This window comes from Astyanax mexicanus, chromosome 4, assembly GCF_023375975.1.
Source record: "Astyanax mexicanus isolate ESR-SI-001 chromosome 4, AstMex3_surface, whole genome shotgun sequence".
NCBI lineage: Eukaryota > Metazoa > Chordata > Actinopteri > Characiformes > Acestrorhamphidae > Astyanax > Astyanax mexicanus.
In genome coordinates, this window is record NC_064411.1 from 48657228 (window position 1) to 48674990 (window position 17763).

At 39.5% G+C, this 17763-nt stretch overlaps 1 protein-coding gene across 1 annotated transcript in view; it reads left to right on the top strand.

Moving 5' to 3' along the window:
- The window catches only part of LOC103031660 (homer protein homolog 3), a 61791-nt gene that overhangs the window by 39214 nt on the left and 4814 nt on the right, over positions 1–17763 (top strand). The window contains exons 8-9 of the mRNA XM_022678831.2: positions 15453–15560; positions 16372–16452. Coding sequence (XP_022534552.2) covers positions 15453–15560; positions 16372–16452 — 189 coding nt within the window. The remainder of the gene's footprint in view (positions 1–15452; positions 15561–16371; positions 16453–17763) is intronic.

Sequence of the window (17763 nt, forward strand, 5' to 3'; positions counted from 1 at the left end):
TCTGAACATGAATACATGCTGTACACTGCAGTAGAAGTTCTGGAGTGGCTTTGGAATTAATTCACATACAAATTCTGATAATGCAGATTAATTTATAATGGAGTTTTAACCTGTTACAGTGCTTTGATTGTGTAATCAAGTTTATTTCATAGTTTCATGATTATTTTCTCCTATTTTTATTAACAGATAACATTTTTAAGTCAAAAATGATGGAAGGTGGAGTTACACAAGTGGAGGGATTACTGGATTTGAGACATTTATAAGATAGGGTTCTCCTCAGATGTAGGAATATTATGTTAACGGTGTTCAAATTTTAAAATGGTTAACCTCTCAGCACTGGGAGCCTGGGTTCAAGTCCCCATCTGGGTGGAGTTTTCATGTTGTCCCTGTATCAGTGTGGGTTTCCTCTGGGAACTCTGGCTTCTTCAAACAGTCCAAAAAAAAAATCCTCAGATCAGATAAATTTGATACTCTAAATTGACCAGAAAAATTGGATGCTCTAAATGGCCCTGGTGTGGGTGTATGTACATACTGTATGGGTGTGAATGTTTAAGTATCAATGCCTGAGTCAATGCCAATGCTCAGTGGAGTCTTCCATGTTGGCTGTTGTTTCCGGTTGAGAGTATGCTGTGTGTGATTGGCTGCTGCTTCTCACCATTAACCTTATCATCATCATCATCATCATTAAAAGGCTGATCATGATCCTATGGTAGCACATAACAAATTATTGGTTTGGGAAGTTTGGTTTGGTGTAGAACAGACAGCTTCAGGGCTGGTGGAGCAAATCTGAATGTTTAAGACATATGATTCTGGATTGCCAGTCAGTTACAATCCTAAACAGTCCAATTAACTACCACTACTAACGCTGAATTCAAGGTGTTGAAGGTCTATTAAAGAACTGTGTCTTAGAAGATTTCTTCTAATGACCATGACTAAAAAAGTGTATTAGTTTACCAATATCAAATACACTATTTGACCAAAAAATAAGGTCACGGGCTGTTATATTTTGTTGGACCATCTTTAGCTTTGATTGAAGCAATAATTCACTGTGGCATTGTTTCAATAAGCTTCTGCGATATCACAAAATTTATCTAAATTCAGTGATGCATTAATTTTTCACCAAAATCTTACAGCAGCATTGATGATGGTGGAGTCTGACCAACCGCTGCACAAAGCCTCTCTTCTCCATCCAGCACATCCCAAAGATTCTCAATGAGGTTAAGATCTGGGCTCTGTGGTGAACTCTCTCAATCCATGTGTGAAAATGATGATCTCATGCTCCCTGAATCACTCTTTCACAATTCCAGCACCATGAATCCTGATATTGTCATCTTGGAATATGGCCGTGTTCATCAGGAAAGAAAAAATCCATTGATGGAATAACCTGGTCTAAATTCAGTATATTCAGGAAGTCAACTGACCTCATTCTTTCAGCACATACTGTTGCTGAATATAGACCTGACCAACTGCAGCATCAACCCCACATTATTTGCATAGTTAAATCCAGGTGGAAACGTTTTTGGGGGGGCAGGCAGTGTATTTAGAATGTTTAATATGGTTAGTATTGTTACAGATACCAATTTAAACACATCTTACTTATCTGGTGGCTGACCGTCATTTATTTTTTCTGAGGCAAGCTTACAAAAATGCTTAACAAAATGTAAATCTGTGCCTCATATTAACCAACATAAAAAATCCCTTCACTAAAGAAACAATAAAAAACGCTTCATGGTTAATTCTCAGAATCCTCTTAATCAAGCCCGGACACGCATGCCCTTCTTCATTTTGCAAATGGGTAGGATTACAGTTATAAATACCACTCACTGATGTGTAATGTTTGTTTATTTATTTATTTATTCATCAGTCCCTCTGTGACTCATTCCCATTAGCCAGTGACGTTGATAGTACAGTATAACGGCAGTGAAGTCTCTGCAAATAATCTCTGTACTGCAGTTCTGCATAATAGCTTTGACCTTACTGATTCATTTGTACTTGTATACAGATGCTTCATTTCTTATAGCAGTATTCATATACTTATATTTTCTTTAAAGGTCTCATTCCGCTAAAATATATATATATATATATCTATTCTTTATTCTTCTTATTCTTTATGAAATACTATTGGTCTCTCCGAATTGTATATGATGCTGCATATGAAACTTTTCTTCAGCCTCCCTTGTCTGCAGTAGCCAGTAAAAGAAAGTCCTCAGAAATACTAGTTGATCACAGACACGTTAGGGTGTCTACGACAACCAGTGACTTCATGGCCCACAGGCAGAGCTGAACCTGGGCTATAGCGTTAGGAGCTATAGTTAAAGAGGAGCTAATCTGTTTACTCTGTTTGTTTACAGAGCTAGTTAGCATTAGCTACATTGTGTGAGTAACTCTAGGTTTCATTAGGGAAATACAAGGCAGCACAACTCGACAGAACACCAGTCAAAGCGGATGCTGTTTGCGTCGGATTTTATGATATAGAGCGGACTCTGGGGCTTCCATGTGGTGAAACTGCCCAAGCACTGAATCACCAAGTCTAAGGTAAGAGTTTAGTAGCATTAGTTTAGCTGAAAGAAATGTTATCAATGGCACGGGGAGGGGGGAATCTTGCTGTATGAATATTCATGAGCATGTCTGTCTCTCTCACTTCTAATTCAGTGATCTAAAGCAGGGCTAAATAGAAGCACCTGAGGACTTTTTTTTTCACAAAAAAAACTGCTCACATGGCATTCATTCATACTAGAGACCACAACTAGACTGTTGAAAATTAATTAAAAAACGATGGAATTAGACCTTTAAAGACAGCCTTTATTTTCCCTAGGAAAAAATCAATATGTATTAAATTCAGACCTGTGACATGCAACTACAGCTTTCATTTTAAAGGGGCTACAAATGGTTCTCTAAGAGATGCCATATAGCAGCCAGTTCTGGTTCCAGAAAGTACCAATTGGTCTTATATAATATTCTAATTTTCTAAGACTAACTTGTGGGTATTCTATAGCTGTAAGACATAATTATCAAGATTTAAAAGAAGTAAGCTCTAGAAATAGGTCATTCTATATGTCTATATAATGTAGGAGTTTAAGTTAAAATTGAATTACTAATATAAATTAACTGTCAATGATTTCTTGATCTAATGTTTTGAGGTATTTTTGAGATGCACCTGTTGTGGGTAGATCAGAGTCAAACATTTACAACAACAAACATGGCAATAATGAGGAGGTTGAGGTAATGTACTGATTACAAAAAGACAAAAAAAGGCACAAGAGGCACTGAGTCCTTTGAATCCTCTTGAAGTTATCCACAAACGGACGGATGGATGGATGAATGGATGGATGGATGGACAGCTTAGATAGGCAGACAGCTTAATCTGTATCCATATTCATATTTAACATTGAGAATATACAGTATGAGGCTTAATATTGTATTCAGGTAATTCTCTGTGCACTGAACCGTGACCTTCGTTCTGTTATAGTTAGAATCTGAATAAATTATAGTAGCTGAGTGCATTCATAACAAGTGGAGTCCACAGATGTATGGTCTGTATCAGCACGGGCAGCACTCATCTCAGAGCTCTTATCTATAACTGCATTGTATGGTAATTATGTACGTTCTACAGGGGTATCAAACAGAGTATCAGCTTACAAGTAAGATCAATCTCTACTTATACCATCCCCCGCTAGACCAGATATGGAGTGGAATGGAGGCTAATTTTCCTGGAATCAGTGTGACGTGTGTAACAGCTTTCATTCAGAAGCTTTCTGATTGGTGAGGAGACTTTTGAAAACAATGGCTGGCTGTTTGTAAATGGCTTTTTTGTGGTTTAAGGATTCAAGGAGACTTGGCTATTGTCATTTGCATCGTATGTGGTACATGAGGTGGAATGAATTTGTAATCTCACGGTCCAGTTTCACCTAAAAAAGCAATTGTTATGTAAGATAAAGTAATATAAGAATAAAATGGATAACAAGATCAATATACATAATATAAATAGAGTAGGGAAGTAGCAGCAACATGAAATGCTATAGTAGCATGGATAAGTATAAATGAACAGGTGTGAGTGAAGTGAGGGGTTTAAGTAGGGCTGTGGACAGGTGTTCAGTATTCAGGTGATTGGCTTCCTGGAGGTGCTGTGTTTAGGGTCATGTGTCAGGGCTCTCAGAAGTCTACCAATGAAGTGTGGAGCTACTTTGAGCCTCGTTATTGGTGTTAAAATAGTGGTTTCTTTGCATGGGTATCGCTATGCCCCTGTCACGAGCATTGTAAGCCTGTTGGGAGTATTGGCTAAAAGCGCTGTATTCCAGAATGCTGGGGGTGAACAGAGGTGGGCCATTCAACAAAAGTTGGTGCTTATCATGTTTCACTACATCCCGAAAAGTGAGCCGACACCCCAGTTTTTAGAATAAATATATTAGGCACACTGGTACCATTAATCTCTTCTCCACTCAGAAATGCTTCTTCTTTCAGTTCAGAAATAAAATAATACACTGCAAAAAATCCATTGGCAAAAACTAGACAAAATATATGCAAATTAAAACAAATATATGTATATTAAACAAAAACATCTGCCAATGGGGTAAGCAAAAAAGCAAAAAGCAAAAAAGCAATGGCAAAGTCTCAAAATGAGTGAATTAACACCTAAATCAAGCAAAAAAAGTCACTGTTTTTGGACACAAGAATCAGAATAACTTGATTGCTGCTTGATTGTGCTTATTTTGAGTTCAAATTACTTAAAATAAGGTACACATTCTAAGTAAGAATGATAAAGATAATTATCCCTAAAATAAGCCTAAAATAATCTAACACTTACACAATGCTTAGTGAGACAAAAAGCCTTATTAGAGAAGAAAATAAGATTTATTGCCTTAAATTTAGAAAATTTCACTTGCTAAGTTTTTTGCAGTGTACGGACTGCCTCTTAGTTAAGTAGTTAAGTTTGTATAGGTATCTTTATCTTTATATAAAAAAAAGAGAGATTGCAAAATATGGTATTGGTGCGTCCTTAAGTGTTAACAGATTTTTTTTTAGGCTGCATTTAAACATGGCTAATGCTAGTATGTAGGAAGCATTTCAGCTGTGATCTGATTCCAGGTAGAAAGCTAATGGTATCCCGCAGAGTTTCAATGAAATTTCAGCCACTCTAAGTGCTCGGTGAACATGCTGCTAATGTCCTGAATGCGGTAGCAGCCCTGTAGTGGAGGAGCCTAATGTTCTTAACGCCGCCGCAGACGCTTGAGTCAGCAGAGGAAATGCAGACGGTGATGGATTCATGACACGTTCAATACGAGGGCACCGTCTTAGAGAGCTGACTCGCTTAATTGGGCTCTGGCCTCCAGTAGACCCTCGCTGGTGGAGCGTTTCATCTGCCTGTACGTGCTAATGAGGAGATCACGGCTCTGACATCATTACACGACCCTGCAGACGACTGGAAGTGCGCTCTGTCTATCGATCCTGAAGGTGATGATCTTCATCTCTGTACTCTTCTGCCGTAACTTTGTTTCTGTTGTCTTTCTTTCCCTTTTTTCTTTTGAAAACCAACAAGGACAGGACAAGAGTCTGCGGTCGAGCTAGCAGCTGTCTCTCTCTCTTTATCTCTCTTTTTCTCTCTCTCGTTTTCTCTCTCTAATACGAATCAGGCGACCAGGTGGTTGAAAATGGTTCATGTCTCATGAGACCCAAAAAGAGAGAGAGAGCGAGTGCAAGAGAGAGACAGAGAGAGTAAGAGAGAGAGAGAGAAAGTGTGGAGGGTTTGTAGGACAGCTATATCCTACTTTCAATGGCCTAGTTTGGAGAAATGAAAAATCACCAGGGGGAACTGGCAGCCCCTCGTTTGGGGGATTTTTTTTTCTTTTTGCACTTTACATAGTTAAAAATAAGCCAGTTTCTCTCAAGACTCTCCAAGTGGCAGGGACCTCTGCGAGGTGTCCTTTCTCTCTTTCTGTGAGTGTGTGAGGGAGTGTGTGGTGCTGAAACACTGCAGAAAGGTGTTGAGAGCCAAAGTGCAGCGGTGTGATGGCTGTAAAAAATGAGAGAAAGAGAGAGAGAGAGAGAGAGAAGGATGGTATGGTAAGGTGTGATGGGCTGTTTATCGAGATTTAAGAGAGAAGTAAGATACCAGGAAGAAAGAGAGAGCACAAGAAGTGCTGAGGAAAGGAAGAGAAGAGCATAAGATTATAGAAGAAGGTAGAGTGATGGGCTTCTTGGTCAGCTTTGATAAAGAATTAAGAAGAAAAAGGAAAATAAGCATTGTAGGACAAAACTGATTAAAAAAGAGTTAAGGACAGAAAAGATGAGAATACGCAGGAAGAATAAATAGAAGAACAAAAAAAAGCTAAGGAGAAAGAGCAGATGTGAAGAGAGAAGAAGGTCAAAGAATGAAAAGATTACATAAAACAGGGGTGTCCAAACTTTTTTTGTTGGGGCCAGAAGGAGAAATATATTTGAAGTCACGGGCCACAGACTCTGTAATAAAACAAATAATGAAATATACCACTTTAAATAATAAAGTTTTCCTGATTTTATTATGTAAAGACCATTTTACTTGACTTACTATCTTTATCTATCTTTGACAGTGTTGTGTAAGCTAAGATTTTTCAAATTGATGTTTAATTTCATGATGTCTCTTCAAAGTCAAAGTCAAAGTGGTTTTTATTGTCATTTCAGCTATATACAGAGTACACAGTGAAACGAAACAACGTTCCTCCAGGGACCATGGTGCACATAAACACAGTGTAGACAGAACAATAGTGCAACAGTACAAAAGTGCAGACAGACAATACAACACAATACAGACAAAGAATAATAAATAACAAGACAGTGTGCAAATTTTGCAGTGTGCAAAAAAGACCAGGTGAGGTAGTAATTACTCTATTACACAGTGTGCAATAGAGTCCAGTGAGGTAGTAGGGTTTTTAGTGCTTTCCATTTTCTGGGGTAAGTGGGGTAAGAGTGTGTGTGTGCATGTACAGAAAAACCATCAGTTCAGTCTCTGCAGTTAAGGAGTCTGATGGCTTGGCGGTAGAAGCTGTTGCAGAATCTGCTCGTGCTGGACCGGATGCTGCGGTACCTTCTTCCCGAAGGCAGGAGGGAGAATAGTTCGTGTGAGGGATGAGTGGGGTCATTCACAATGCTGGTTGCTTTGCGGATGCTGCGGGTGGTGTAAATGTCCGTGATGGAGGGGAGAGAGACGCCGATGATCCTCTCAGCTGTCCTCACAATACGCTGGAGGGTCTTGCGGTCAGAGACGGTGCAGGTCCCAAACCAGGCAGTGATGCAGCTGCTCAAGATGCTCTCAATGGTCCCTCTATAGAAGAGTATGAGGATGGGTGGAGGGAGACGGGCCTTTCTCAGCTTCCGGAGGAAGTAGAGACACTGCTGGGCTTTCTTGGCTGTAGAGCTGGTGTTCAGGGTCCAGGTGAGGTTATCTGCTAAGTGGACACCAAGGAACTTGGTGCTCTTAACAATCTCCACAGAGGACCCGTCGATGTTGAGTGGAGAGTGGGTGTGTTGTGCTCTCCTGAAGTCAACAACCATTTCCTTTGTCTTGTCCACATTCAGGTGAAGGTTGTTGACTGTACACCAGTCTGTCAGCCGCTGCACCTCCTCTCTGTATGCTGACTCGTCGCCTTTGGTGATGAGACCCAGCACGGTTGTATCATCAGCGAACTTGATAAAGCTGTTAGAACTGTGTTTTGCAGCAAAGTCATGAGTCAGCAGGGTGAACAGCAGAGGACTCAGGACACTGCCCTGGGGGGCCCCCGTGTTCAGTGTGATGGTGCTGGAGGTGCTGCCCCCGAACCGGACTGACTGGGGTCTCCCCGTCAGAAAGTCCAGGATCCAGTTGCAGAGGGGGGTGTTGAGGCCGAGCGAGCTTAGCTTCCTGGTGAGGTTCTGTGGGATGATGGTGTTGAATGCTGAACTGAAGTCTATAAACAGCATTCTGACGTAAGTGTCCTTCTTCTCCAGGTGGGTGAGGGAGAGATGAAGGGTGGTGGTGATGGCATTGTCCGTGGAGCGATTGGGACGATACGCAAACTGCAGGGGGTCCAGTGAAGAGGGCAGTTGTGTCTTGATGTTCCTCATGACTAGCCTCTCGAAGCACTTCATGATGATGGGTGTAAGTGCAACGGGACGGTAGTCATTGAGGCAGGACACTGTGGACTTTGTTTGTTTTGCAAAACTCATTAATTACGGCAACTATTAGACTCTTTTGCCTGTTTTCTGCGCTACAACTGAACACTCTCTCTGCTTTTAGACTCTTTGTCCTGTTTTTTTGCTCTAGAAATGCGCACTCTCTCAGCTTTTAGACTCTTTGCCCCGTTTTTCTGCACTAAAAATGCGCACCCTCTCCCTTTTAGACTCTTTGGCCCGTTTCTGACACCTAGCGTTCAAACTTTGAATCTCACATTATATAAACCTGCTTAACAGTGGGCCAACTTTCATTCTATTTCTAAAATACCTCGCGGGCCGCTTCAAAAAAGGAAACGGGCCGCAAATGGCCCGCGGGCCGTAGTTTTGACACCCCTGGCCTAAAAGTATAGAAATTATAGTGGACTTTGGAGAGTGTTAAAAATGGAAGTGAAATGGAAAAATAAGCAAGGGAAGAAAAGAGATACAGAAAAAAGGAAAAAAATATAAAAGAAAAAGAAATAAATGGGAAATAAAGAGAGTTACAGAAGTGGTAAGGAGGAAAAGAGAGGAAAGGAAAAGAGAAGTGGAAAGGGGACACCCAGCTAACAATTTTGGGTTAGTACAACATTTTATGACGGTTACAAATAACGTTCTAAGAATGTTAAATCTGTCAAATTTTCCCTTTTTTATTTAGGTTTTTATTTAACATGTTTGTTCTGGAAACGTTCCTGGAAAAGTCACTTGTGTCAACGTTTTAATATGTATAGTTTCAAAAATAATATTTGTAATGTTTCCATAACTTTACTGTTCATCTAGCTGAGAACTTAGTGTGAGAAACCTTTAAATAACATTGTGCCGCAAATTATTATCAAGTCATGTTTTAGAAAGTTTCTGGAACATCATTTCTGTAACGTTGCAAGTTAACCTTCCTAAAACCTTTATTAAATGTTCTTAGGTTCTTATAATGTTCTCTGTTAGTTGGGGAGATGGTGTGGTCGTAAAGTGATTTGGCTTTTCAGCAAGTTTTATGGTAGAAGTGAGAGAGAGGGACAAAAAGAGAAGATTTAAGGAAAGGAGAAAAAGGTGAAAGAGTACAAAGAAAGATTGCTGAGTGATTAGAGTGCTTAGCTGTTTGGTGAGTTTTGAGAGAGAAGTGAGAAAGTGGAGAGAATTGGCATGATGAGAGGATAGAAGAGATTGAATTTGGCTGTTTTGTAAACTTTAAAAACTTGAGAGATTGGTGGAGAGCAGGGGAGAAGGTCAAGAGATAAAAGGATGGTATAGCATTAAAGGAGAGAAAAGATGGAGTGATGTTTGGTGAGCTTTGAAAAAAAGACAGAACAGATAAGGAAAAGAAGGATAAAAGGATAGTGTAGAATGAGGATGGAGTTATTATCTCTCTAGGCTTTGTCGAGCTTAAAGAGAGATGAGGGGTGAGGTGGTTGCACTGGCTTTCTACGGTGTTCATGTGGTATTCATGGCAGGCAGAAGGCTTTTAATGTTGTTTGCTGGTTTTGGGTCATACAGACACTGACCCTCAGAGCTTACCCTCTAAAAAAGAGCAGAAAAGCCGCAGAGAGAGAGCGAGATGGAGAGAGTTGTAGAAAGGGGGACAGGAAGGGTTTAACAGTAAAAAGCAATTATGTAATCATTTTTAATCATGTAAAAATGTGCGGAAAACTGGACGGGAAAGCGCTTGTGGGTATTATAGTTTTTATTTTCCATTTTCTGTCCATCAGACTTATTCTGCATTAGTCAAACATTACACTGATGAGTCTGTGGTGAATATGCATCCATAAAAAATATAGTACTCAAACCAGTTTCTCTTTGTGCTGCTACAACACACCTGACCAATTGAGGCTCAAACTCCACATAACCTCTGAAGGAGTCCTGTGGTACCTGATGAGAAGACCACTTCAGTTTGTGAATCAGTTTCTCTGATTTTGCTATTTATAGGTTTATATTTGAGTAAAATGATAATGGTTGTTTTATTCTATAAACTACAGACAACATTTTCCCCAAATTCCAAATAAAAATATTGTGATTTAGAGCATATATTTGCAGGAAATGAGAAATGGCTGAAATAAAAAAAAGATGCAGAGCTTTCAGACCTCAAATAATGCAAAAAAAAACAAGTTCATATTCATAAAGTTTTAAGAGTTCAGAAATCAATATTTGGTGGAATAACCCTGTTTTTAATCACAGTTTTAATGTATCTTGGCATCATGTTCTCCTCCACCAGTCTTACACACTGCTTTTGGATGATTTTATGCCTTTACTCCTGGTGCAAAAATTCAAGCAGTTCAGTTTGGTGGTTTGATGACTTGTGATCATCCATCTTCCTCTTGATTATATTCCAGAGTTGTTATGTAGATCCCATTCCTCAACCGTTTCCACTGTACATATAAATAAATTCATGTTTTTCATTTCAATGGTGCTAATGTTATGGCTAATCGATATACAGAATTATAATTATAGACACCACTCCCTGTAAGTTATGGCTGTATATTGGCTGTTTATGGTGATTCATATACCAAAAATTACCACTTTACTGTTACCACTGCACTGTCTACCATGGGTGCTAATGTCTTCTGTGAGGTACTCCTGGTACCAGTGGCGGATGCTGGTCTTTCAAGGAGGGGAAGCTCAATTTCGGCCTACATGTTAACATATGTAGTTTTATTTACACAAAATTCTACTCTCCCTGAGATGTTTTTTTTTTTTATAAACAAAATGCATTATTTTCAAGTTTTCACTACACAACAAAAAGGTACCCATTCTTTACATTGAAAAATTACTATCATGCCTCACTCCAACTCCAATTATTCACTTTGCCTTGCCATGAACACGCTGGCAAGTGTTAAACCTTGCTTACAAGATAACATCTCACAGCTTATACATGTGTAGGCATTCTCAAACTGTCCTCTGAGGTAACACTTTGTGATGAATTTTAATGCTAGAGGGTGAGAAAAAAGGAAACGGCCCGCAGGCCATTTGCGGCCCGTTTCCTTTTTTGGAGCGACCTGTGAGGTATTTTAGAAATAGAATGAAAGTGTGTGAGATTCAAAGTTTGAACGCTAGGTGTCAGAAATGGGCCAAAGAGTCAGAGAGAGTGCGCATTTCTAGCGCAGAAAAACGGGGCAAAAGAGTCTAAAAGCGGAGAGAGTGCGCATTTCAAGCGCAGTAAAACGGGCCAAAGAGTCTAAAAGCGGAGAGTGTGCGCTTTTTTAGCGCAGAAAAACGGGGCCAAAGAGTCTAAAAGTTGCCGTAATTAAGGAGTTTAATATTAAGAGACATCATGAAATTAAACATCAATTTGAAATAGATGTTGAATAGATTTGAATAGATGTTGAGCTTAGACAAAACTAAATAAGGGAAGAGAAGATGAGAATAGACAAAGAGCAGGAAAAAACAGAATAAAAAAATGAAAAAGATGGCAAAAGAATGGGAGAAGAAGCAGATGTGGGGAGAGAAGAAGAAAAAATAACCTAAGTAGCCTAAGTGCATGTACAGCATTTAAAGTTCAGACATGGGTAGATTGATAAGAAGATAACACCTCACAACTTATACAGGTGTAGGCTTTCCTAAACTATCCCCTGAGGTAATACTTGATCAATTTACATTGTAATATCCCATTAAATCTGCAGTCATATATAAATACACCATACTATGCATAAAATCTGCGTAAAAGATTAATTAACAATGAATTCTGAGTTTTTAAACTTTTGATATATTAACATAGGCGTAGGAACCGGGGGGGATGGGTGGGACATGTCCCACCCAATATTAGAAACAGGTGGATTTGTCCCCCCCAAAAATGATATCGTTTCGCTCAGATCGGCTGTACTATTAATGAGGAGACAGACCGGACCAATCACGGAGCCGGTTCAGGTATTAAGTCCCGCCTCTCAGTAGAAACAGCCAATCAGCTTGCTGGTTTTGCGGCACGCGGATTAGAGGCAGTGTGCTGTTGGGGAAGCCCCGCCCCCTCGCTGTGAGATTTAGCAGCGGGATCGGGCTGCAGCAGCTTCAGCTGATTTTAAAACAGAGATGGATATACGGAGATTTTTCTAACAGAAAGGGAACGGTAGGCTAACCACTTCAACTGTGATGATATGTTTCTGATAGCTGGTTAAAATACACGTCTCTGAATCAAAACACAAAACTCACTGTGATTAATAAACTGCAGCGGTGTTAGTGAGTTTAACTTTAGAATTACCTAGATTGGGAGTCAAGGTTAAAGAAAAAATAAACTATATAGCTAATCACTATTTCATTTTCAAACTGTGTTTTCCAATTTAGGATTACAAGACTTACTGTGAGCTATAATGAACGAAAATTAAATTTAGCTAACTAGTTATCTAGAAGCCAGATGTAGTGGATCGCTAGAATTTAGTACAGTACTTTATGTTTGTAGGTTAAAGCAGTTTCTTAACCCCGATCACTGCCCTAAAATAGTGTTTTCCACCTGATCCAGCTGATCAGCTAATAAACAGTCATTTACTGAGTTTACCTGTTTAAACCCCTTAACTCCCTATGGAGCCTAAATTTATCCAGCAGTGTATTAAACACATCAAACCACCACTTACTTTATTAAATGCCTTTAAATCAGAGAAAGCTTTAGAACATGCAGAACAGTGTTAATATGCAGTAGAATATGTAAGAACAGGGTTGAGAAACACTGCTGTAACGTGACTTCTGTTCATTTGTAGTTCACAGTAAGACCACATGTTCTGAGGTTTATAAAAATCTCTATGGAAAGTTACATTCTTTTACATAAAAGGACACCATCTTAAAAAGAGCTCTCATTACAAAAAAAAAAAAAAAAAAACAGGAGCAAATGTAAATATACAACAGAATTGACATGCCTATACATAATAATAATGATAATAATAATAATAATAATAATAATAATAATAATAATAATAATAATAATAATAATAATAAACAAATCTGTTATATTATTTTAAATATTAGGTTATAACTGATCATTTTTTTTCATACGTATATAATTCAGACATTGCATGCATAATTTTTTCTAACATTAGTAATTGTAAGGTGGAGTAACGTTATTAGTAAATTGGAGTAACATGTTTAGGTTGTAAAATCACCTTATAATAATAATTTAATTTTAATTAAATTTCCCCAAATGTTCTAGGAAACTATAGGGTGGGCTTGGGTTCATATTGGCAAATGTGTCCCCCCCAATATCAAGCCCGCTCCTACGCCCTTGTATATTAATATTTGTGGTATGTAGGACTTGTTCTGCTTCGTTCTGCGATGACGTTGTCATTGTTTTTCACTTATAAAACTATGCTATTCTAGGAAAAGCAGAAATAGACAGACACCTTGATTTGAGTGAGGATGAGTCACTAATTTAGCTGCTTATTTCTCCTAAATGATATTAATCCTAAAGGAGAGCGCTGCTATGCTAACTATAGTTTCAATAAGCATCTCAGCCTCTCTGGGGGGGGGCAACACAGTTTCTCAGCAGTTTGGTTTTTAGTTCTTAGAGTGTGGTAGAGTACGCTGAGCTGCCCCCTGTAGGAGAGTCACGGTAGCTTCAAATGAACTCTGAACACTGGCGGGACAAGAGGTCACGCTCATGCTCACAATTACACACCTTCTTTTACTCTGTTCTTTGAGCCCACCGGACCACCACAGAGCAGCTATTATTATTTGGGTGCTGGGTCGTTAATTCTCAGCTGACTGCACTGACATACATTGTGATGTTTTGCTAGTAGAGTGAGTAGATCAGATGCAGCAGTGCTGCTGGAGTTTTTAATCACCTCAGTGTCACTGCTGGACTGAGAATAGTCCACCAGCCAGAAATATCCAGCCAATATCCTATGACCACTGATGAAAGACTAGAGGATGAAAAACACAATTCAACAGCAACAGATTTAGAGCTTCTGTCTCTGACTTTATTGTATGTATCTACAATGTGGAGCAGCTGTAGGTAGGAGTGTATAATGTGGAGTGGAGGACAGTGAGAGATTAAACACAGTGTTTAAAAACTCTAACAGCACTGCTGCTTCTGATCCACTCATACCAGCACAACACACACGAATCACACACACACTACTACCTCATACACCACCTATGTGGTGATCTATGATCAGTAGAGCTAATAAAATAGATGACAACAACCACTACAGACGGTTCAGAACGCAGCAAAGAGACTGATCACTGATCACTACTCATCACTAGAGCTCCAGTGCCTTATGGTTGCTGCTTCGATCGAATTCAAATGATCTCTTATAATTGCCTAAAAGGTGATGATAAAACAGACTTCCTCCTACTTGCACTCACTCCTGCAGGTCTATGTTACCTCCTGGCTGCTGTGCTCCTCTAGTGAATCCAGCAATCCAGACTGTTCTTATACAGAGTTCCTTAAAGGTAGAACAAACTACCTTCTACTACCAGATCAGGAGAATCTCTCACTATCTTTAATAAACTCCTGAAGACAGAGCTCTTCAAAGAGCACTTACTCTCCTAACACCTCTAACAAACTACCTTCTACTACCAGATCAGGAGAATCTCTCGCTATCTTTAATAAACTCCTGAAGACTGAGCTCTTCAAAGATCACTTACTCTCCTAACACCTCTAACTAACTACCTTCTACTACCAGATCAGGAGAATCTCTCACTATCTTTAATAAACTCCTGAAGACAGAGCTCTTCAAAGAGCACTTACTCTCCTAACACCTCTAACTAACTACCTTCTACTACCAGATCAGGAGAATCTCTCGCTATCTTTAATAAACTCCTGAAGACAGAGCTCTCCAAAGAGCACCTACTCTCTTAACACCTCTAACACGCTGACTACTTCTAACCTCATTTCCTTCTTCCCCTCCTTTCTTCCTCCTTTTTTCTTCTATTCCAGTATTACTCTATGGCCTCTTTCAGGCCCTGCTAAATGTTTTACTTTTGCCTGTTTTGGATTTTTGTCTTTTTTATGTACCTCATCATTTGTAAGTCTCTTTGTATGTAATGTAATGGATAATGGAAGTAAAATCAAGGAGGTGGTCACAGTATTCTGATATGATAAAAAAAATGTTCTGCTGTGCTGAAGATGGCAGTGATAGTGCAGAGCACTGCAGAGGAGAGGCGGTGGTGTGTAATGAATGCTGCTGCTGCTGCTTGAATGAGGTTCAAACTGCTACTCAAAAACAACAGCTGATCAATAACTAATGCAAATTCATTACTGCCATTAAAAACATCAGTAATGAAACCAGAGCATAGTTTTTTCTATTTACTCTGGGTGACTAAATGTCTATCTGCAATGCAGTGATGTGGTGTGTGTGTGTGTGTTTGTGTGTATCTAGGTGGCAGATTTGGAGGCTCATGGAGGTCAGGGCCCCAGTGACATGCTGAAGGACGAGCTCACTCAGTCTCTGGAGGAACTGGAGGCCTTACTCAGAGCTAAAGATGAGGTAAGTTAGGAGATAGACTGCTGTGGTGTTCAGGAGGTGCTGCATTTCAGCACGTAGAGTAGATACGCTACGCTGCTTTACTAATAAAGAACAGAACACCAAAAAAGGTCACACACTCTAATCTTGTTGGACCATCTTTATCTTTGGCTACAGCACGTATTCACTGTAGCATTGTTTCAATAAGCTTCTGCAACGTCACAAGATTTATTTCAATCCAATGTTGCTGGATTCATTTTTCACCAAGATCTTGCAGCAGCATTGATGGTGGTAGAGTCTGACCACTGCACAAAGTCTTCTCCAGCACATCACAAATATTCTCAATGAGGTTAAGATCTGGACTCTGTGGTGAACTCTCTCTCAATCCATGTGTGAAAATTATGATCTCATGCTCCCTGAACCCTGAACTCTTTCACAATTCCAGCCCCATAAATCCTGATATTGTTATCTTGGAATATGCCCGTGTTCATCCCCGTCCATTGATGGAATAACCTGGTCTATATTCAGTATATTCAGGTAGTCAGCTGACCTCATTCTTTCAGCACATACTGTTGCTGAACCTAAACCTGCAGACCAACTGCAGCAGCATCAACCCCACATCATTTACTTACTTAAATCCTGGTGGCCACTTTTTTATGGCCAGGCAGTGTATATTGCAGTGTTAAACAAGCTATACCCTTACTATGTTACATTAAAGAAATAAGAATATTTTATATTTACATTATATACATTATGTATACATTAGTCTACATACAGGTTTTTACTTGTGGTAAAGCACAGAGCTAATTCTAAAGCTGTAGAGATTGTCTTTCAGGAAATACGCATTCTTCAAGCCAAGAAGTCAGACTTTCATGAGATGGAGCAGGAGAGAGAAGAAGCCATTCACAGACTACAGGTAACTCCAGCACTAGTGTACTATTATCATCTTGTGAGTGAGGTTGTACATACTGGCCACTGTGCTCATGGTGCACAAGGAGATGCAAATTATTGTAGTTTAAGCAAAGCTTTATATCTTAAATTTTAAAGGTCTCATTCTATTGTTTTTAAATTACTTTAAAAATGTCTAGTTGTGGTCTCTAGTATTAATGAATGCAATGTGAGACGTTTTTTGTGGGGGAAAAAAAGTGATCCGGTGTTTCTGTATAGTCCTGCTTTATTTCACTGAATTACTGGTCTCTGAGGAAAGACAGGATTTCGGCTCTTGCTCATAAATATTCATACATGCATATATATCGCCTCTGATTGGCTAACAGCCCTGCAGCAAAGAACGCCTACCTGCCTTCCCTCCCCACAGTCAAATTTACAGTTCTAAAACTCAAATGACTAAATGATACAACCTTATTAGTTGTAAAGATGTAGCACTGAGTGCTAGGTAACGTTACCCCTTAAACTTTGCTTAACAGTGCTTGGGCAGTTTCACCATGTTGAAATCCTAGAGTCTGCTCTATATCATAAAATCTGACACAAATGTTGCCCACTTTAATCTGTGTTAACCTGTCGAGGTCTTGCTAAAACACAGAATCAACTGGAGATCCTATTTAAACCTATAGTTACTTACTCAAGTTAGCTAATGTTAACTAGCTGGTGTAAACAGGGCTGTTAGCTCCTTAGCTGACAGTATCGGCTCTGCTGCAGCTTGGCTTCAGCTCTGTGAGCCAAGGTGGGCGAGGCCATGAACTCACGGGTTGACATAGACACGGTGCTTTTCATGATTGACTCGTTTTTCTGAAGCTTTTCTTTTATTAGCTACTGCAGACAATGTAGGATGAAGAACAGTTTCATGTGCAGCATTCATATACAACTTAAAGAGACCTATAGTATTTCACAAAGAACAAGAAAAAGTGTATTTTAGTGGAAGGACACCTTTAATGTGTACTGGGAATACATCATAGAAGCATAGAGGGATTATTACCCTGCACTGGACAGTGCACTTAAAAAAATAAATATTTGGGGGCTCAGAGTGGTCCAGTGGGCTAAGCGATGCCACTATGATCAGGAGATCGCAGATTCAAATCCTGTTAGTGTAGCTTGCCATTGGCTAACGAATCCCTGAGAGAGCACAGTTGGCACATGAATCCAATGGAGCATCTGAGCTGATGTATCGGAACCAAGTCGCTACGCTTGCCTCCAAGTGCGTTGTGATGCTACTCAGCAATGCTGCATCAGCAGCAGTTTAAAAAGAGGCGGTGGATGACTTCACATGTCG